The sequence below is a fragment of the Mustela nivalis genome (assembly GCF_964662115.1).
Source record: "Mustela nivalis genome assembly, chromosome: 3".
In the NCBI taxonomy this organism is placed as follows: domain Eukaryota; kingdom Metazoa; phylum Chordata; class Mammalia; order Carnivora; family Mustelidae; genus Mustela; species Mustela nivalis.
This window is the reverse complement of record NC_139022.1, coordinates 43,595,453-43,617,275: the sequence shown is the minus strand read 5'-3', so window position 1 is coordinate 43,617,275 and position 21,823 is coordinate 43,595,453. Positions and strand designations below refer to the sequence as shown.

Below are 21,823 nucleotides of genomic sequence, written 5' to 3'. Positions count from 1 at the left end.
CTTTGTCAGGTATGACCAGAGATGATCTTACCTACTTTAAAATGAAAAACAAAGAAAAGGCAAAGAATAAATCAAATACACGCAAAGTCTAGGACTTTGAAGATAAGAAGTTGAGCAAAATCACAGAACTTGTAACAGAAGCAGAGAAATACATTTTTTTCCCTAATTCCTAACTTGGACACTGGTAACAGGGATGGGAGTAAAACAAGCAAAGGAAGTATTCATTCTCTCCCTTACTCAAGACAAGAGCATTCCCCAGAGCAGAATCAAAAGATAAATGTTCTTTGGTTTATGATGATTTCAGAAGAGAACTTAGCCCTCATTTCATCATTTATGAAAGAGTTCAGCTTTTTCTGTCAACTAAGAAAAACTTAATGGATCACAGCATCACCTATGTACATCTAGAAGCAAAAGTTTCTCCTGATTAAAAATGCTTTTAAAAGCTTTCTAACATATTTACATACCCAAATAATTTGTTACTAATAATTCACAAGGAATATCATTTTATTACTGTAATCACAAAATCATAATTTCTGTACAGGAATGTATAAGTGAACATTAATCAATGCATTGATAATTCACTTCATAAAGAGGGTGAACACACTACAGAATGTAAAGAAAAAATATTGTAAAATTTTCTGGCCTTGCAGTGCACTTTTTAGTGCAAGTATTTAAGACACAATAGTGTTCAATTCAGCAAAGTACTGCAGAACGTCATGCCACAGTCCGCTTAATTCCAAGAGGGTCAGGACATGCAGCTTGTAATAAAATGTCAGAGTATATATATATATATATATACACACACATATATATGTATATAAAAAAACCACATGTAATTCATAAAATATAGAGTGGTTTATTTAGATGGTTTTAAATGATTTCACTGCGGAATTCAGCATAACTGGAACAAACATCCAAGATCTTCGTAACAGAAATCTTCTTGCTAGGCAATGGCTTTGGCTTCAGGCAGGAATGCCTCCCAGTATTTTATCAGCTGCGGATCATAACCAGATATTCTAATTATCTTTTTGTGACTTACATGCATATATACCATACAGCATTTTTTAAAAAACCTAACAATGAATAACATTTACTAAAGTCTAGTTCTATGAGGGATTATTTAAACTTTTAATTCTGAAGTCTGTCAATGTAATTCAAGTATAAATTACTTAAAATGTTAATTACTAAAGGCTAATTTCAGTTTTTGATGTAAATGATAAAATTTTTTTAAAAAAACTTCACAACTTAAGATCTTCTTTATTTATGCAAAACTCTGTAAGCAGACTGTTAATGTAAATTAAGCGAGAATACCTTAAATAAAACTGCAATGAACTTTTCCAATTTAAAGTGATAACATATTCTAATTCAGCAAAACACAATGGCAAAAAGGTGGAAGAAAAAAGTATTAGGCAAGAAACGGACATGTGTTTGAGAGTAAAAGGAATCTGCTGCCAGTTTCTTCCGTAGTCCACAGAATTAATCAAAGTAAAGTTACATTTAAAACAATTCCTTTAAAAACGAATTCACATAAATTATCTTATGAAGTATTTAAAGACTAAATATAATTTTAAGGTATAATGTCATCTCTCAATTAAAAATCAATCTATTACATATTATATAAGCAACTTCCTAATCCACATATTTTAAAGCTGGATAAAGAAATTCTTCAGTTCATGACATCAAATAATCTGATTACTCAAATTTATATTATCTTATTACAGATTTTAATTAAAATCTGTGGTCTTCTGTTCTCTAGTTAAGGAAACAAATACCATCTGTGGCAGACCATTACCACCTACTACACACAAAATAAAATAAAAATCACAACAATAAAAAACCCCACCCCCAAGCTTAAAAAAAGCCAGTTTTTAAGTTCTGTTATGGAAGAGAACTTATTATAAGAATTTACTCAAACAGGTGTGATCACTAGGGAAATAAAACCTAGGAAGACTGAAAAAGGGAAACGCTGTTCAGCAAGTTTCTCCTCACCTTAATCTGGGAAAAATGTATCTCAACTGGAGTTTAGGAGTAAAGGCAAAAACGACCTGAAAGTTTCCAATTTAACTACCATGTTTTCCTCTGTGGTCATCAGTTTTTTTTCTACTCTGTTCCTTATTCCTCCATTAAATTTAAAAACTCTCTTTCACTGCTATCTTTAAAATGAAAAAGTATACCAAAAGTAAGTTCTAGAAGAAGTTTGTATGTTATAAAATAAGATATAAAAAAATTAGCTTACCTGTTGTTGTGTTTGTACTAATGATTCTAAGTACTTGATAATAACAGTTTTAAAATCTTTCACCCGTTCTTTCTGTAGTACAATAAAGAAGAAAGTCCATCAGTACAAAACTAAGTTTGATTTTACTACAAAATCATAGCACACTAGGACCATGTCATTATACTCGCCTCAAATCTTCCCACTTCTTTTCGAATTGTCTTAGAAATCTGTTCAAAATCTCTTTCTCCTTGTTGTACTTTTGCCTCCCACTAATAGAAACAAACAAAAATGCACAGATTTTTAATTCTTGTAAGGAAAATAGTATAGAACTAGCTGTCACGATCACTCACTTAATTTAATTTCTGTCAACCCTAAGGAAGCTCCATAAGGGCAAAGCCCAATTCAGGATCATTCAAACTTTTTTTTTTTTTTTTAAAGATTTTATTTATTTATCAGAGAGAGAAGGGGAGAGAGCGAGCACAGGCAGACAGACTGGCAGGCAGAGGCAGAGGGAGAAGCAGGCTCCCTGTTGAGCAAGGAGCCCTATGTGGGACTCGATCCCAGGAAGCTGGGATCATGACCTGAGCCGAAGGCAGCTGCTTAACCAACTGAGCCACCCAGGCGTCCCCAGGATCATTCAAACTTTTATCTAACTTTTCAATACTAGAAATGCCTATCAGCTTAATTTTCATTAATATTTCACTGTCAGACACATACTCAAGATTAGGATATTCTAGTACTTAATCAATTATAATCCTCAGAGCTTAATTAAATATGACTAAGACAGATGAAAAGATTTTTGAATATAAAATTCACTATCAACTTTGCAGTGTTGGGTAGTTTTATCATTTCTTTCTGATATCATTGTTTCATAATGTATCAACAACATTCTGCCAAGTTCAAGAATACATGTTCACCACAATTTATATGCCCATGGAAATACTTTAAATTAAGAAAACCGTACAACAAACATTTAAAAACAATTTTTATATTAAATGCTCAGATTAAAAAAAAAAAAACGTGGAATTATGGTCTACTGAAGACCTACTGGTAAACATTAAGTTCAGTACAGAAACAACAAAACATTATGATTAGTGACCAATGGAGTAGCTAAAATAAAATAACTGAAGACTTAAAGCAATGAAATGATATTTTCCCACTATGTAACCAAAACAGTGGTACATACTCTTCAAAGAGCAGGTACATTTACTTTTAGTAATATAAAGGTTATCCTACCTCTTCAATTTCCTTATTGAAGCATGGCAAAAAAAGTGTATAAATTATAATAAACTTATATAAATTTACTAAAATACCATATATAGTACATATATATGGGGGATAATGTTGCTTGGAAAGCTAGATGTGGGTAAGTCTATGCTCTAAAGCTATTCTTAGACATAAAATAAGCAACTGAAATCAAACTGACCATCTCAAAAGAAATTATTAAAGGTTAATTTAAATCTTTTCCTTGTGTGCTTCTTTATCCATTCCATAATCATGTGGAAATACCAAAGGGCTCTGGAGATTTTAATGATGATCAAAATGTTAAAGTAATTCCAACACAGTTCATTAAATTATGGAAAAATGACTAGTGTTGAATGGTTCAGAAAAAAATTTATGAAAAATTATGCATATATGAATGACTCATGAAAAATTTGAGTAAAGTGGTAAGTAAAGCATTTTATATTAATCACCTCTCTTATTTCATTTTTAGCTTGCTGTATTTTATCTGGTTTGTTAGCAACCATCATTTTTGCCTCAGTTTCACGTTTTTTGAGCAAAGTAATTTGAGCGTCTTCCCATTTCTGCCAGCACTTCATTCGATGGTCAAACACACCCTGTAAGTGAAGGACATAATGTTAGTAAATGACAGTAACACTGAAATACTTTCAAAACACGAGAAGTGCTGTGATACTACTGAAAACAAACACAAAAAAGCAAGTACTTAACACACTAATCTCAGATATTGGGATAATGAAAATAAACATGCTGATATAAAAGAAACATCCATTTTCATTTGCTCAAAAACAAAAATTAAAAAAGGCTCCTATGACTAGATAAAACAGAACAGCTCTGAATAAACAAACAAAAACCACATACAAGGGGCGCCTGGGTGGCTCAGATGTTTGGACATCTGCCTTCGGCTTGGGTCGTGATCCCGGGGTCCTGGGATTGACTCCTGCACTGGGCTCCTTGCTCTGTGGGGAACCTGCTTTCCCCTCTCCCTCTACTGCTTCCCCTGCTTTTGCTCTTTCACTCACTCACTCTCTCTCAAATAAATAAATAAAATCTTTAAAAACAAAAAACAAAACCCATATACAAGATGCATTTCACTAGCCTTTTGGGTTTTATATTTGACTAACAAGATTCCTAACAGAGTTTTATCCTTTCAACAAAGATTTCTTTAATAAGAAAAAGCCAGTATCATACCTATATTCTAAATTTTCCTACTTAGTAATACTAAAAGCAGATTTAAATGTTGGAAATAAGTCAGAAATTATTAAAATAAAATGAGAAAAACCCATAAACAAGAGGAAGTGAAGACCAAAAGCAAATAAAACAAAGGCAAAGTAATTAAGAATAGTATAACACAATTAAAAAAAAAAAAAGAAAAGCAAAGAAAGAAAAGAAAAAAGGAGAGATAGTCCTACACAAAAATAAACAGGGCAAACAAGTAGGGGTATTTGTGCATGGCTTTACTGTGTGTACACGTACACACACACACACACACACACACACCCCTATCTAGTAGGCAGGACCAAATGAAGAATTGGACAAAAAGACCATAACAGACCAAGTCAACCAAATCCACCAGTGCTTTCAAGGGGTTTGGTAGAACAAGAGGAGGTTGATGGAAGCCAAGAAATGAATTATGACCATTAGAGTAATTCGAATCTCAGGAGAAAAGGGGATGGACAGGATGGGAGAAACCCCATAGTAATTCCTTTCCTAATTTGATGCTGGGGATACATGTGTGTTCTGTCAGCATTTGCTAACTGAACACATGAAGCAAGTGTTAATAAACTAGGTGAAGCAGAAAGCACTACACCAGAGTTATTTTCATTATTCCAAAAAGAACTTTTTAGACCAAGAAACAGTAAATAAATACATGTCCTAATAAGAGAAAAGCATGCAGATAATTTGTTTTTAAAACGCAGGCTTTTGGGGCACCTGGGTGGCTCAGTAGGTTAAGCGTCTGCCTTTGGCTCAGGTCACGATCTCAGGGTCCTGGGTTGCCCACACTGGGCTCCCTGCTCAGCAAGCGGTCTGCTTTTCCCTCCCCCTCCCCCAACTCATGCTCTCGCTCTCTCTTCCTTGCTTACTCTCTCATATGAAACAAGTAAAATCTTTAAAAACAATGTAGACTTTGGAACAGATCAAATTTGGATTCAAATCCTAGCTTCGTCACTCTATGAGCATGGATAAATTAACTTCTATAAGCCACCGTTTTCCCATCAAAAAGGAAGAAAATGAGATCTATATTAGTGGCCATGAAATAAAATGAAAAAAAATGTAGCACATGAAATGCATCTTGTATGTGGGTTTTGTTTTTTGTTTTTAAAGATTTTATTTATTTATTTGAGAGAGAGTGAGTGAGTAAAAGAGCAAAAGCAGGGGAAGCAGTAGAGGGAGAGGGAAAAGCAGGCTCCCCACATAGCAAGGAGCCCCGTGGGGGAAGTCGATCCCAGGACCCTGGGATCATGACCCAAGCCGAAGGCAGATGCCTAAACATCCATCTAGTGGATGTTTAATAATTAGCAGGTACTATTACAGATGACTTCTAAACACACACATTATCAATTAGAGTTGATAAATTCAAGATTTATATTAAAAGTGCAAATAATAACAGCTTAGTAACATGGATAAAAAACAGTATCAGACTGCATATTTATATCATATTGCATATTTTAAAAATGTAGGCAACTGCACTGAAAACTTCAAATCCACCAGAAACAAAAGTATTTTTTTCCAAAGACTGTGCATATTTCATAATAACCATGATAAAAAGATATACTGGTCAAACTGATAAATCAAAACACTTTTATCTACTGGTACTTAAATCCACTTTGTTAGTTTTCATTTGTCGTCTCACATAACTTCTCTTCTCACATTACTAAGTACATCTTACTGTCTCCTTTGTCGGTTTTCTTAGAGTCATGAGGTAACATCTTCCTCAAGACCTTTCTTATTACAAGTTAATTTTGCTTCAGCCAAGTTAATTTGGGACAAAAATCACAAACATAACAAAAACAGCCACCATAACTAGATTGTGAAAGTCACTCGCATTTAGAACAAATCCTCACTCCTCACCCCTTCCACACACACACATATACAACACCAAAAAATAATTTAAATTCCTAATCTTTAGGGGAAGAGGGCCGTATCAGCTCCTCATTTATAAGACTCCTCTGTAATAACAATTTGATTACTAAAATATGTACCAGTACAAAAAGGTAACCATAATGCCCTCTAATTTTAATATCTGCTTAAGTTCTCAATATATATAAACTGGCTTTTTTGGTGATACACTAATTGAAACTAATTTGCTCCCTGTCCAATTTAGTAACTCCTAAGATTCCAGAATTATCACATGTTTATTATGGCAAAGATGTAGGAGTTATAAAGACAAAATTACTAAAGTCAGGTTATTTCAGAAAGAAAAAATTCATCTTAGCTCTGTAAGAAATAACTTTTTCATTTGTTTTCCTACCCTTGGAACACATAAACACACATACAAAAGAATCAAAAGCATACTTTATCTAAAAATGCTACCTTAAAGATCAATAAGTCATAACTGTATTTCAAGATGCTAGTCTGCTCTAAGAGGAGCCACTCCTCTAAGAGGGACAAACTTACACTGAGGACACACTTTGGACCTCCCCCGCCCCTGCCAATTTATGTTACACATTTGTATACAAACTGGTCTAGTTTAGACAAGGCTGCAGTTGTGAAACATTTTCCCTGGCCTATCAAGACACTACGACTGTAATTTTAATTAATATTACACTGCAATTCAGTGAATCTGAAAGTATGTTGCTCAGGCTCCTGGAGTCACGAAAGGATGCTGATTACTTACAGCTGAACAATGAGGCTTTTCAACTTCTTGGGAAACCCATCTACGGGGTTGGTTTAAAAACGTATTTGATATATTTTATAAATTCAGATTCCCTGCAAGAATTCTTTTTATCAAGAGTTCTAGTGCTAAACACATTGAAAACCATTATTGTCAACCCCTCTCCCTACTTTAGTGATTCACAGGAGGCAAATACATGAGAATGCAGGCAACGAGTTTACTATTTAATAGTGCTAGTCAAAAAATGGAGTCCTGGAAATGAGAGGCCATGTTCTGTACAAAGAGGAAAATAGGTGTTTCCTGTATATAAGGCCAGGCCTAGGTAATACTGTAAATGGCTGAAATTTATCTTTCTTCAGGGTCCAAATTTCAAAGGGTCTTAGTTCCTTCCCCGCTTTGGCCCTATACTCTAATTCTCAATACTCTAAGTTTCAAATTTATCATCAGAAAACTATTTTTGGATACATGGATGATGCAGATGGTTGAGCATCCGACTGGGTTTCAGCTCAGGTCATCTCAACAAGGTTGTGAGATCGAGCCCTGCATCAGACTCTATACTCAGCGAGTAGTCTGCTTGAGTTTCTCTCCCTCTTCCTCTGCACACCACCCCCCCACACCTGGTGCTTGGGCATATGCTTGCTCTTGCAAATAAGTATTTTTTTAAAAAAGTAAAGTATGTTTGATATGATTAAAAACAAAAGAGCTAAGTAGTAGTAAAGAGCTTTAAGAAATATGTAAGACAAAACACAAGAGAAAATTGGACAAAGGACATGAAGAGTTCACATATACACACACACACAAAATACAAATGGCTTATCATCTACACAGATGCTTAAATTCAAACTACCCAAAGAAATGTATGCTTATACAAAAAAAATACCTTCATCATTGGGTGAGAGAAGAAGCAACATGTATGCTGATGGGAGTACAAAGAAGTATAATCTCTTTGGACAGTAATATGAGAGTATCTATTGAAATTTAAAATTCATATACCCTTTGGCCAAGTGACTCCACTTCTGGGTATTTTATGCCCAAAGAGTTATTTTCAAAGAACAGTATTTACAACTAGACTGATTAAATAATGTAAAGTACTTTAATATGCTATCTAAAACCATGTAAACATAAAAAGAATTTAACATCTCAACATATCCCAACATGGACACCTCTAAAATATAAAGGATCAAAAAAGTAGGCAAAGTACAGTGCATATAGTATGTTCCTTCTTCAAGAAGGAAGAGATGGAGGGAGGGAGGGAGGAAGAGAAAGAGAGAAATGGGAAGAAAAAAAGAGCCTTCATACGTGCATAGCTAATTCTGTAAAGACACACAAGAATGTAACAGCATCTGACAAAGGAAAGAGAGTCTAGCAGTCTTGGGTAGAGAACTTGAACTTTTTGGGCTGTTGGATTTATTATGTCCATGTATCACTTTTTCAAACACAAACGAATCAGTTTAAAACAAAAACCAAACCAAATGTAAAGAGCATAAAAATTCCCTGTCACACTATTCCGTAACTTCTCAACTCCTTGGTGCAGCTGACCTGGGTTGGTTTCAGCAGAAAACACAAAGCCAACATGAAAAGAGCTCAGTCAACCTCAAGGTATAGCTTGAGCACAGCTCTTTAGCTTTTTTTTTAGTCAATGAATCACTAGTTCAGGTCTTTCCAAACTCTGTTCCATTCATGTAAAAAGATATTAAATGGAAAACAACTCCTGTTTGTATGAATTTGGAAGTCTCTAGATTAAACAAAGTTAAATGTTTTATTTTTTACTGAGAGTTCTGAGCATTTTAATGCTCTGTGAATCAGTAAGACAGGGATACTGTACATTATCTCCCAAACTCAGTTGATTGTGGTACTTCTTTTAGTGTCACTGTTACTCTGGGAAACATAAATCCAAGGGTAATTTCAGAAAATGTAAAAATACACAGCAAGATTTAGGCAGCACGAGGCCTGCCCAGGTCGGGGCTCACCACCCAGGACGCTAGCAGGCCATTCCCACCATGGAGTGTCCTCCTAGGTTAGCTCTTCTCAGCTGGCACTTCCCACAGACACTGCCCAGCTTGCCTTTGTAGACCCACAGTTATTTTGAAAGGCACTCAAACTTTTTTACAGCAGCCCTCATGATAGTGCAAATTCTGGAATGAGGCTGAGAGCGGGCAGGAGAGAAGCAGGAACCATTATTTGTGAACTGGATTTTTGTTTATCACAAGCTGCTGATATATAGCCAAGTATAATCTAATAACTGTTATCTATATTAACTTCTTCCTTTACAATATTTTATTTACTTGACAGAGAGAGAGAAGCACAAGCAGGGGGAGCAACAGAGGGAGAGGGAGAAGCAGGCTCCCCACTAGCCAGATGTGGGACTAGACCCTAGGACCTTGGGATCATGATTTTTTTGAAGGCAGAGGCTTAACTGACTGAGCCACCCAGGTACCTCTATATTAACTTCTTCAAATAACTGAAAAGAAAAGTTAACCATCAGGAATATAAAGAGTAACATCTAACAGTAAATACAGGCAAAACTGGTAATCTACCAAACCCAAGGTATCACCATTCTGAAGTGCTAAGAACCCTCTAGCAATAATTGTTACAATTAGCTTGAGAAAAAGATCATAAATGAATATGCAGTGTATCAATGTTCTGACTACAGATGAATACTAACTTGATCACAGACTTTAGTTGAAAAAATTCTGCATAAGAAAGCAAGAACAAGGTCTCATTAACTTTCAGTAAAAGGTGAATTCCCAATTCCTCCACCCAATGATGATTAATGCTCATAACAATAATTAAAAGATGCAACAAGACCTTAAAGTACCTTCTGAAACACAGAATAAAGTAATACTTGGTTTAACTGTCTGATTGCTGGAGATACTTACAAAGTACCAATTTTTACTAGTTAACTCGATTACTCTCCCAATTCTCAGAAACTGAACTGTTTATTCTTAAACATTACCACTAGAGAACACAATTTATTATCTAATCTAGTCCCATTCCATCTATAAATACACAGTAAATACACCCTTCCGTGTATGCACAGAATGTCTGCTTATAGTCCAAATACATGCTAAAAGCCACCATTAAAACATACTTGTGCACCAATCACCTCTGGTTTTGTTTTGCTTCCTATTATACCTTTACTAAGAGCCCATGGCTAGTTTCAGTTCATGCTACAATGAACAATAAATGCTACCACCTAGCTGTAAACTTATATATGTAAATATGAAAGTAAATGTTACCAGTTTTATCTTATTTGGCATTTCCTGGATCTCTTAAAAACATCAATTATATCCACTACACTGTCCAAGTCATAGTAGAAGAAAACATCTGGCTATGAATCATCATTTTGAACCCATTATATGTACTGGTAGAATACAGAACTTAAACACTTAAATACATGCCTTACAGCTAAGCAAACCACGGAAGTGAGAAGAACTCAAGGGAAGATTGCAAATAAAGCTTACTTTCACTGCAGCAATAAGACGAATGTAGTCACTAAGTAGTTCTGAAAACATGTAAAAGTCAGCAAAAGCTTGTTCTTGATGTAACTGGTCTATCTTCTCCTCTACCTCTGCAAGCTGAGACAAAGCTCTAGATAAAGCAGTGTGGTCCTCAGAGTTACCTAACATGGCAGCACTTTTCGCAAAGGCAGCTGTGTTGGCTGAAAGTTCTGAAACAGAAAGTATTCACTTTTAGTGTTCTCTAGTAAAGTTTTTAAATATTGCTGTGGTTTTTCCACCTTTCCCCTAAATTTTATCAGTTCCTATATCATTCAAATAATTATTTTAAAATAATTAACATAAAACACCCAGTCATTAAAATGCCTTTGGCATAAATGCCAAGTGCTCAGAGCTCTACTTAGAGTTAAGAAGAACATTAAAGAAAAACTAAGAAGAACTACTGCCTATATTCCCAGGGAAGGAACGATGTTTAATAATTTAATATCACAATCTGCCTCCCCTTTCTTTCTAAAGGGCTCACTGCTTTTACGTATTCTTGCAAAAGATCAGATTTATTTTTAATATGGAATGCAACAGGAACACTTACAATCAATTTATACTACATTTTTTGGTCTTTAAACATTTATTTGAAATTGAAAATGTCTATAATTTTTAATGAAAATATCATTTAGCTAACAAGACTAAGCCAGGTAAGTTATACATACAATTCATGGAAATCTCATTTTTTTTTTTGTATGTACAACAATGCTTAAACATTATGCTCAGTAGAAATACTAAAAATATCTGCAAGATTTTTGAACATTATCATTTCAGACACTTTGAATAAAGAAAAACAGATGTTTACAGAATATATAATGTCAATGACTAATAATACACTGCTCAGAAACTGACATTGCCTAGAAACTGCTCTGCATTACATAAAATTCTCTAAGAACCATAAAGCAATTCCCTAAGAGACAGTACAAATGGCAAAAGCTGTTATAAACTACTTTCAATAATGAGTGCACTGATGTATTTCTCTAATTGTTTTTACTAAAATGGATTACTGATAATGGCAGTAAATTACTTATTAAGTATTTTAGAAACCTAACATTAAGATCCTTGTATTCTTAAAAAAACAAACGTTTCATGGCAGAATTTATAAAATCACAACTTAAATTTTCTATCAGTTTTTTCAAACTTGTCCTCCCCAGACTTTCCAATATAGTTGTTCAAAAACGAAGAAAATAATTCAGAGTATTCTATGAAATACAGGTACACAAAAAAATTTTAAAGATAAATTTCAAATATCAATTTTTTAATTTGATATTTTTAATTATATCAGTTACTAATAAGACATCTTCATTAAACTCTAAGTATGCTTAACAGAGTTAAATGAACAACAGTTTTAACCTGAAATTCAAAATATATTTTTACAAGCTCAGGATTTTTCTATTTCTCAACTACAAGTGAGGCTAAAGTAGAACAAAAAAAAAACATTAACAAGATTCAAATAGAAAACCTTCTCTTAAACTTTTGCTCTCACTCTTCTATAGAAAACTTGGAATGTTCATTTTAATAAAATTTAAATAAAATATTTGAATTAACTTACAGTGTTAAACACATAAAAAACAAGGCAAACACACCTTTTCTATGACAGACCAAGGCTTCGACACTAGCATGAAGTTTCCTAAGTTGCTGATCCAGATTTTCAAATTGTTGCTGCTTTTCTTCAAACCACTAAGAAAAAAAATGAAAAATGGAGCTAATTTAGCAAGAACAAACCACTGTAAATTAGGTTACCAATAGCAAGGCACATTCCTTGTTTTAAAGCAACAAATTAACCATGTATAACCATGGTAGTCAACTGATGTGGCTGAGAACTAAACTCAATAAGCAAATTAATATCCTATTTTCTACTTGTACAGCTTTAAAATGCAATTGTTGGGCTCATTAATTCATCTCATTATTCAAGTCGAAAAATCAGCTCTTACTGCATCCGATTCATTCATCTTGATTGTCATTTTGTTGACAGCGTCGGCAGCCTTGTTCACCATCCTCAATATTCCTGCTCCACTCAGAGCCTGTGTGTTAACTGCTCTAGGCAGCTGGAATTGAATGACAAATAAGGGCAAACAAACCGGTTAAAAGGCTGGAGGTTTAACTGGGCACAAAAGGGACTGCACACCCCCACCAAAAAAAAAAAAAAAAGAAGGAAAAAAGGCGGTTGTATTTTCTTCACTCTCATACGTTTCAATAGTGAGATCTAATTTCTCAAATATACCACTTGTACACTCTCAAAGGAAAACTTAAAAAATAGACTTTCCATTTGCTTTTCTTCTGCACGTTTACATTTAGATGGAACAACACTCTGTTTGTCAAAATATATTAAGAAATTGCCAACTACCTTAACACTGGCCACCTGTTCGCTTGCAGAAATAAACTTGTTTATAAGAAAAGAAGAAAGTCTTGAGAAAAATCTCCTTAGGCTCAGTCAGGACAGTGTGATTTTGTATTTTTCAAAAATTCTGGGATTCAACTAAATTTTTTTTAAATTCAAAGGGTAGTAATTAAAATTCTAAACTGTGACAAGCCCCAAATGTACCAAGCAGCTCAAATATAAGGGGAAGCACAGTGATAATTTAAGCTCTTTCAAGTCACAAATCTGCATTTCAGAACCTCAGTAAGAATATTAGAATGTAGACAAATGAACACACTCAAATGTCTCTAAAAGAAGGCCCAAATAAACTTATTTCAACTTAATGCCTAAAGCAACAACTTGGGCACTGAGAATTAAACTACTTATAAGTCATTCTTCTAAATGTGGTTTAAAATTTTTGAAAAAGAAATTGATCATCCTACAATTATCAATGCAAAGAAGATATTTTGGTAGTAATTTAAATAATTAAAGCTAATTAAAATACTAAGCCAAAAAAAATCATTTTATTCCATTTACCAATCCAACTATTTACTGGACATATATTTTTACAAAAGTTAATAACAAACACAAATAATGAGAACATTCATATCATATAAAAATTTAAAGTAGAAATAATACCTCTGAACTTTCCAGGAATTGCCTTAAATCAGGATCCTGTAGTAAAGTTGGATGCTTTACTGTTCTTTGAAGATACCTAGATTTAAGAATAACATAAATAATAATAAAAATTAGGTAAAACAATATCCTCAGTCTGCCTTCACATTAATTTATTTTTAGACTCTTAAAAGCAATTTAAGGATTAAAAAGCTTTTTATCTTTTGCAAATTCGTAATTATGTAAAAAGAAACAGTAGGTCATGGAGGTGGGGGACATAGGAGGGTGATTAACTTACCAAACTTCACACTGCAAAGTATTAGAGTTGTAAAAGGGTACATGAATTTGTTGAATAATTTTATCTTTGAGTGGCATCACCATGTTTCCAGCTATTATTTCAGAGTTCCAACAAACATATCACTATACATATTTCAATCAACTATTTTTGATTATTCTTATTATTACCAAAACACAGAAGAGACTACCAATTTTTTTGTCAGGAGACTTAAATTATCAAATCAGCTTTGATCCTTTTTTGACAGTGGCTAAATTTTCTTTAATATTCTACTTTTAAAAGGTTTTTGCTAAAAATTTGACTCCTTTTTTTAATATGACACCACATAAAATAAAAATGATAAGGGAAACATCATTATTAATCACTATTAGCCCAACTTCAGTAGTTTTCCTATAGTAGAAAATGGAAAAGGCCAAATTTCCATCATCCATAAAAAATTAACATTCTTTCATAAAAAGAAAAAAGGCCCACCACTTAATGATTCTTGATTACTTATCTAATCCTATTTCAAAAAATACCATTCTTTCCTTAATGACTACATTTCAATTACAGAACTTTACTTCATTTAATGTACCTTTTTTTCTGTGGTACAAATATAAGCAGTAATTTCTTCAATCTCATTGTAAGATTATGAAATATGCCTAAAGTTTCTGAAAAACATTTGACTTCTATAAAGTCAAATTCTATACAATGGTTAAGATGAATATTTTATCACGGTTTACACGTTAACTTCTGTTTTTATATATTTAAATAAATTAAACTTCAAGTCATTAGCCCACACACAAAAACATTATCACAGAAATAGAGCATTTAATAGATACGTGCAAGACAACTACACTGGGGCTTAAAATAAACAACTACCTATATTACCAGGCTAAAAATGAGATGCAACAGGAACACTAATTTTGTGTTAAAGAAATGTTGGTATCTTCCCACTGGAACTTTACTTACAATTTTAAGATCCAAGTTCTCCAGTACTATTATTTACTTGTGTAGACTGCATACAGCTAAGAGCAGTTTGTGTAAGCTATTTGTCGTAGAAGACAAAACATGTCATACCCAAACATGGAACAATCCCAGTATTTCAAACCTAAATGTAATTACCTAAAATGACTTATATTCTAAAACAGCTTTCCAAAGTGAGTTCTGTGGAATACTAGTCTTATGCAGTATTCCAGGAAAAACAATGTTTCTACAATCAAGACAGCCTGGAATATACTAAATACATACCCCTCTGAGTTATAATGGACAGTAGCATTTTTTTTTAAGATTTTATTTATTTATTTGATAGACAGAGATCACAAGTAGGCAGAGAGGCAGGCAGAGAGAGAGGAAGGGAGGCAGGCTCCCTGCCGAGCAGAGGGCCAGATGCAGGGCTCAATCCCAGGACTCTGGGATCATTATTTGAGCCTAAGGCAGAGGCTTTAACCCACTAACCCAGCCACCCAGGTACCCCTGGACAGTAGCATGTTAAGTAGTGTGAGAAGTCCTGCAGGAAATAAACCTGGTTTAACTTTGTTAAACCATATGTTAACAAGACTCAACAGTCTACAGTGTTTCCTTTTTTCACCCTACCACATACTAGTATTCTGAGGAATCATTTTGGAAAATAGTATTCTAGAAAAAAGACAAAATTTTACTTCTTAAGGGTTACACAGAACAAAGAGGAAATAACCATTTCTTTAAAAGTACTAAATTTACATCAAAATTAAGAACAGAAACATAGAAGATTTTTTGTTCCAGAGAAAATTACCTTTTAATATTTTTTTTCTAGGAGTGTGAGTATCTACACACACACAAACTCAGATACTTTGGTTTTCACAAAAATATTACAGTTATGCTTGTAGTTGTGTATCCTTTTACACAAAACAGTATGTTGTAGATACCTTTCTTTAGCATTAAATATTGTTCTCTAATGCCATTTTCATTTACCACATGAATTCTATTATATAAATGTACTATAATGTCATTATTTTTTAATACCACAATGACCATTACTTGCTTATAATCTGCAAAGTGTGACAGTAGTCACATTCAATGGAACTTTAGTCTTCAAAGCGGTTGTACCTAATGTGTCTACTTTGCTTTCCTCAATTTCACATTTTAAATGAAAATTCCCTTTTTTAGGGTGCCTCAGTGGCTGAGTCATTAAGCATCTGCCTTCGTCTCAGGTCATGATCCCAGGGTCCTGGGATTGAATCCCACATTAGGCTCCCTGCTCGGCGGGAAGCCTGTTTCTCCCTCTCCTACTTCCCCTGCTTGTGTTCCCTCTCTCTCTCTCTGTGTCTCTCTCTCAAATAAATAATAAATAAAATCTTAAAAAAAAAAAAATAAAATTCTAAAATTCTTTAGAAAGTGGTGTGTTTTAAAATCTGACAATTAAAGGAAGAGATTTGCATTTTTTTTTCTTCCTTCAAATCAATCTTAGTATCATTATCAATTTCTGCATTTCTTACAGGCCATGAAACTATCCTTTATCTTCATAATCCTTATGTTCATATATTATGACATATGTGTATTTTTTCACTTACGTGTATCTTTTCATGTTTTTCATTAAGTTAATTCTAATTCCATTATAGTCTACTTACATACAGTGTTATAATACTTACAGGTGTACAATACAATGATTTGACAATTCTCTACATTACCCAGTGTTCATCATAGTTAAGTGTCCTCTGTAATTTCCATCACCTATTTCACCCATTCCCCTACCTACCAGCCTACTCTGCTAACCATCAGTTAACACAGAGTACAACAGTCTCAGGTATCCAATTCAGTGATTCAGTACTTCCATACTCATCAGGACTAGTGCACTGCCCGATTTCCATCACCTATTTAATCCATCAGCCCACCCACAACCCCTCTGGTATCCATCAGTTTGTTCTCTACAGAATCTGTTTCTTAGTTAAATTAGTTCTCTCATTTTCCTCCCCCTGTTTGTTTCTTAAGTTCCACATAAAGTGAAATCATGTCTTTCTCTGACTTATTTTGCTTAGCGAAATACTCTCTGGTTCAGTCCACATCACTGCAAATGGCAAGATTTCATTTTTTTAATAGCTCAGTAATATTCCATTTTATACACACACACACACATCCCTTCTTTATCCATTCATCTATCCATAGTTACTTGGGCTAATTCCATAATGTGGCTACTGTAAATAATGCTGCAATAAACATAAGGGTACATGCATCCCTCTGAATTAGTGTTTTTGTATTCTTTGGGCAAACACCCAACAGTGCAATTCCTAGATCATAGGGTAGTTCTATTTTTAACTCTTTGAGGAAACTTTGCACTGTTTTCCAGAGTGGTTGTACCAGTTTGCATTCCTACCAACAGTGTAAGAGTGTTCCTTTTTCTTCACATTCTTGTCCACACTTGTTTCTTGTGTTTTTTATTTTAGCCATTCTAACAGGTTTGAGGTGGTATCTCGCTATAGTTTTAATCTGCAATTACCTGGTAATGAGTGATACTGCACAAAAGATACATTTTCAAATTAATGAGTATTTGTAAATACTCACCAATTCAGTATTAAGGTCAGAGAGGTTATAGATATATAAAGGATGGATGCAGAACAGAGAGAGGAAAATAGAGGAAGAACACATGAAAAGAGGCATGGGGCGGAAGAGGAAGAAAGAAATGGAAGACATAAAGGAAATGATGAAATGTTAGTATCACACTCAACAAGAGGTAATCAGTTTATTATTGGTCTTCTCTTACTAAAATACAGTTTCTGCTGATACACTGAGTGTTCAGGACAGAAAGTGAAAATAAGACAAAATAAATCAGGCTATACAAAATTCAGAGGAAGAAAGTTAAAAATATTTCTCCTGCTTGAAACATGTGCTAACAATGAGATAACAGAAAGGCAGAAAGAGCCTGATCTTTGATGACATTCATTTGTTCATTCACCAAATATTTATTAAGCATCTACTACATGTCACTTTCTGTCCTGAACACTCAGTGTATCAGCAGAAACTGTATTTTAGTAAGAGAAGACCGATAATAAACTATAAATACAATAAACACATAAATTATATACTATGTGACAAGTTGGCAAACGCTGTGGGAAAAAAAAAGGATAGAACAATAGAGCAAATATGATCAAGTATATAAGGTATAGTTGGTGGCAAGTGAAAGAGAAGAGGTTAAGAATGGAGGCAACCATCAGAAAAGACTTCACTGGAAAGAGGATACTTGAATACCTGAACTTAAAAGAGATAAAGGAATCAGCCATGCAGATACCTGGGAACAAAAGCTTTTCTGGCAGTGGGAGAGGCCAGTGAGAAAACTAATAAGGTGGGAAAATGCCTAGAATCTTTAAGGAGCTGCAAAACATCAGCATGGCCTGGAGCAGAGTGTTCAAGGAGGTAACAGAGTGAGCAATGCATGTCACATGTCCCGTAAAGTTCTATAGGCAATTGTAAGGATTCTGGCTTTTACGGAGTGAAATGGGGAGGGCGATATATTATCTGATTTGTATTTCAAAACGATGACTCTGATTGCTGTATTAAAAGAACAGAGGTTCAAGGATGGAAACAAAGAGGCCAATTAGGAGTTCACTGAAGTTAATTCCAGCATTTGGATTAGTACTGTATTGGTTGAGAAATGGTTGTAATACAGATAGTGGAAAGAAGCAACAAGACTTCCTGATGAACTGGCTAATACTAAATATTTCCTTATATGAAAGAGTAGAGTAATTAACCTATGCTAACTGTTTAAGCCAAGCCAGTTGAATTTTTCCGTGCTTGCAGTGAACGCAATCCTGATACATTATAAGACAAGTAAAAACATATTCAAGTTCAGTAACTTGCCCCAAGTCACACAGATAGTGTATAGCGTGTAGTGGAGTATAGGATCAACAAAAAAAGGATTCTACAACTCTTTCATGCCACTCTATACTTCTTTGCATATATCTGTAGAACTGGGTCCTCACCTATGAAATAAACTCAATATGGTCTTAAGGTAAAATGTGAAGCCCTCTCCAGAAAACCAAGAGAGATCTTATGGACACTCTTCCTAGTAGTTTCTGGTTACTTTAGTAAGTCTAACTTTCTTAACCATTCCCCCTTCTCTTCCAGTATTTTAATACTAGATGGTCATCCTTTCACTCAAGACAGTCATCTAGATTTTCTGAGTGAAACGAACAAATGAATACATAAACTGGTATAGCATACACAAAGAGAAATACTTCCCTGACCCACTAGATTCAACTAGGTTGGGTATTCCACAGATAAGCCCGTTTTCTTTTAAAATTTTCTTTTAAATTTTAAGATATGCCACAGAAAATGCTTTAGAAGAAGCATTCCAATCTCTCTGCTTCTAGACCTTTACACTTACATTTTAAGTCATAATTTTTAATGTAAAATAAATTTCTCCCTCATATTACACCGTTCCCATTATTATTTTTTTTAACCTGCAAAGTCAACTAAAGTGGCATTTAACAAGTAACAAGTAACTGAAGAAACTACTCAAATATCCAGCAGGTCAAGTCTCAGTATTTCCTTACAACTCTCCTCAATGTTTCCTACTACATGATGTTATGGTAAATACTATGCAATGCATTCAAGTTGCAAGAAAGGTGAATGTAGAACCAAATTATATGTCCTTGGTACAATAAATCTTCATTAAGTTCCTTATCAAGCATGCCATCTGAAATATTTCAAATTTACTCATAGAAAAATAGGACTTGAAAGGTTTCTCAAAGGGTCATGGTTACACTTTCAGAAGAACTAAGCAAAATCAAAATGCAACATTATCTACCCTTTACTCTTAAAAACATTCAGTCTATGTGACCTCTTTCACAACATAAACAATTCTAATGCCTAACCTAAACTTCTCTTGATACAATTTAAGTCCTTTTCCTGAGTAACTGCAATCCTCACAGACATAATCTCATCTTTTAAGTCCTCTCTAACAGTAAGCTGCATATTTAGCTTTCTTATTATAAATTGTTCAAACCTGATTTTTCTGTGGCATTTTCTTAAAATGTATACAAATTATAACTAAAACCCAGAAATAAGATGCCTTAAAGAGTTTAAAAAATAATGTGTATTCTGGATATAAATACACTACTCCTTAAAATCTGTCTGACCTAACCATACCCACTGATATTAAGCAGAAAGAGAAAATAAAGAATAAGTAATTCAATTGAGATAAACAAATCTGACTAAAGTAAGAAACAAAAAAACCCTATGAAGTTAGAAAATTTGTATATCTAGGTGATTACCACCTTATGTTCTAAAAGCTGGACTTAAAGAGAGTTTCAAATTTATATTCTCAATTTTCAGCAAAGTAATTGAGGAATAAATGTTAAGATTCTGGGTTTAGGTTCCCTCTATTCATTTCTCTTTTTAGTCTGTGACACCCAAGTCTTCAAAACTACAGAAATGTGTCAAGTACTCTAAAGGAAGGTAGAGCAAATATATCAGATTTTAAGTATACAGTCAACTCAATAGATGACTAATACTACTATGCACTCAAGTCAAACAATTATACAAAATTAGAGGGAGCACAAACCCAATTTTTCATTGTGTTTAATAATGTTCATGAAGTAATAATTCAAAAGAAAAATTACTATAGATTACCTATAATAAGCCAAATTATCCAAGACAGAACTTGAATACAAGCAGAATTTCCTAAGAACCTACATCATACTAAATATTAAAAATCCAAATATTCTATCACTCTTTTCTTCCCATTCACAAGTGAATCTTTTTACAAGCTTGGCAGTTTCTTACTTTTCATGTGGATGACACCTATGACACATAAATTCTTTTCTTTCCTTTTTTAAAAAAAGATTTTAAGTAATCTCTAGACCCACATGGGGCTTGAACTGACAATCCCAAGATCAAGAGTTTCACGTTCTACTGAGCCAGCCAGGCACCGCATGATACCTCTATCTCTGACTAACTCATGCATTTACACTATTGCTTATGTCACAGCATACAAAAATAGGTATGATTTTATTAGATACACTATTGCTAAATATTAATCCACTATGAGGATTCATAAAAGCAGAACATAGTATTGTGTTGTTAAAAGAATTTTCTTAAAAGTCTAAAGCACTCTTAGTAAAGTCATGAAATGGTACTGTGAAAAAAATTAATTGTTAAAATACAGTGTGCCATATAATAGAATTAGACTCCTATTACTGAAGAAAAAACATGAGTTATAATGCACAGCTGTCCACAATTACCTTTCAAGAGCTGCTCTCCGTTTCTCTACAAATTCAGTGGATGAAGAATCTTCTTTACCCACTTTGACCTTGGTCATGCCTTTGAAAAAAATTGAATGACACTCATGATAATTTTATATTATTGTAAACATCTTTTATAGTCATTTCGGCATAATTTAAAATATATTTAATATTTGAACTTGACCAAAAAATGCTCCTAAATTTATCACTAGTATCCATACTTCTGAGGAATTAAAACTCATGATACACTAACATCTCAACTTGGTAAGTACTTACAACACAAAACTAGATAAAGCGGAGGGTGAGCTTTGTTTGCAGTCTTCACACCCGTTTGGGTTCCGCACCTGTTTGTTCGCTATACTCTTGGTAAATTAAAATGTGTTTGCATTTCAGTATGCACAGAGATTCACATTAGCAAGTTTAAGTTCGATTAATATTTTTTAAATATTTTATTTATTTATCTGACAGGCACAGAGAGAGCACAAACAGGGGGACAGGCAGAGGTAGAGAGAGAAGGCTCCCCGCTGAGCAAGGAGCCCTATACGGGGCTCAATCCTAGGATCCCAGAA

General features: G+C 33.9%; 1 protein-coding gene across 1 annotated transcript in view; it reads right to left on the bottom strand.

The window, feature by feature from the left end:
• Positions 1–486: 486 nt before the first annotated feature.
• The window catches only part of SNX2 (sorting nexin 2), a 55,550-nt gene continuing 34,213 nt past the window's right edge, over positions 487–21,823 (bottom strand). Inside the window, exons 7-15 of the mRNA XM_082724853.1 lie at positions 21,255–21,333; positions 13,788–13,863; positions 12,724–12,837; positions 12,376–12,469; positions 10,754–10,959; positions 3,910–4,053; positions 2,404–2,484; positions 2,237–2,308; positions 487–994 (exon numbers count right to left, since the gene is read on the bottom strand). Of these exons, the coding sequence (XP_082580979.1) occupies positions 944–994; positions 2,237–2,308; positions 2,404–2,484; positions 3,910–4,053; positions 10,754–10,959; positions 12,376–12,469; positions 12,724–12,837; positions 13,788–13,863; positions 21,255–21,333 (917 nt within the window). The 3' untranslated portion in view covers positions 487–943. The remainder of the gene's footprint in view (positions 995–2,236; positions 2,309–2,403; positions 2,485–3,909; positions 4,054–10,753; positions 10,960–12,375; positions 12,470–12,723; positions 12,838–13,787; positions 13,864–21,254; positions 21,334–21,823) is intronic.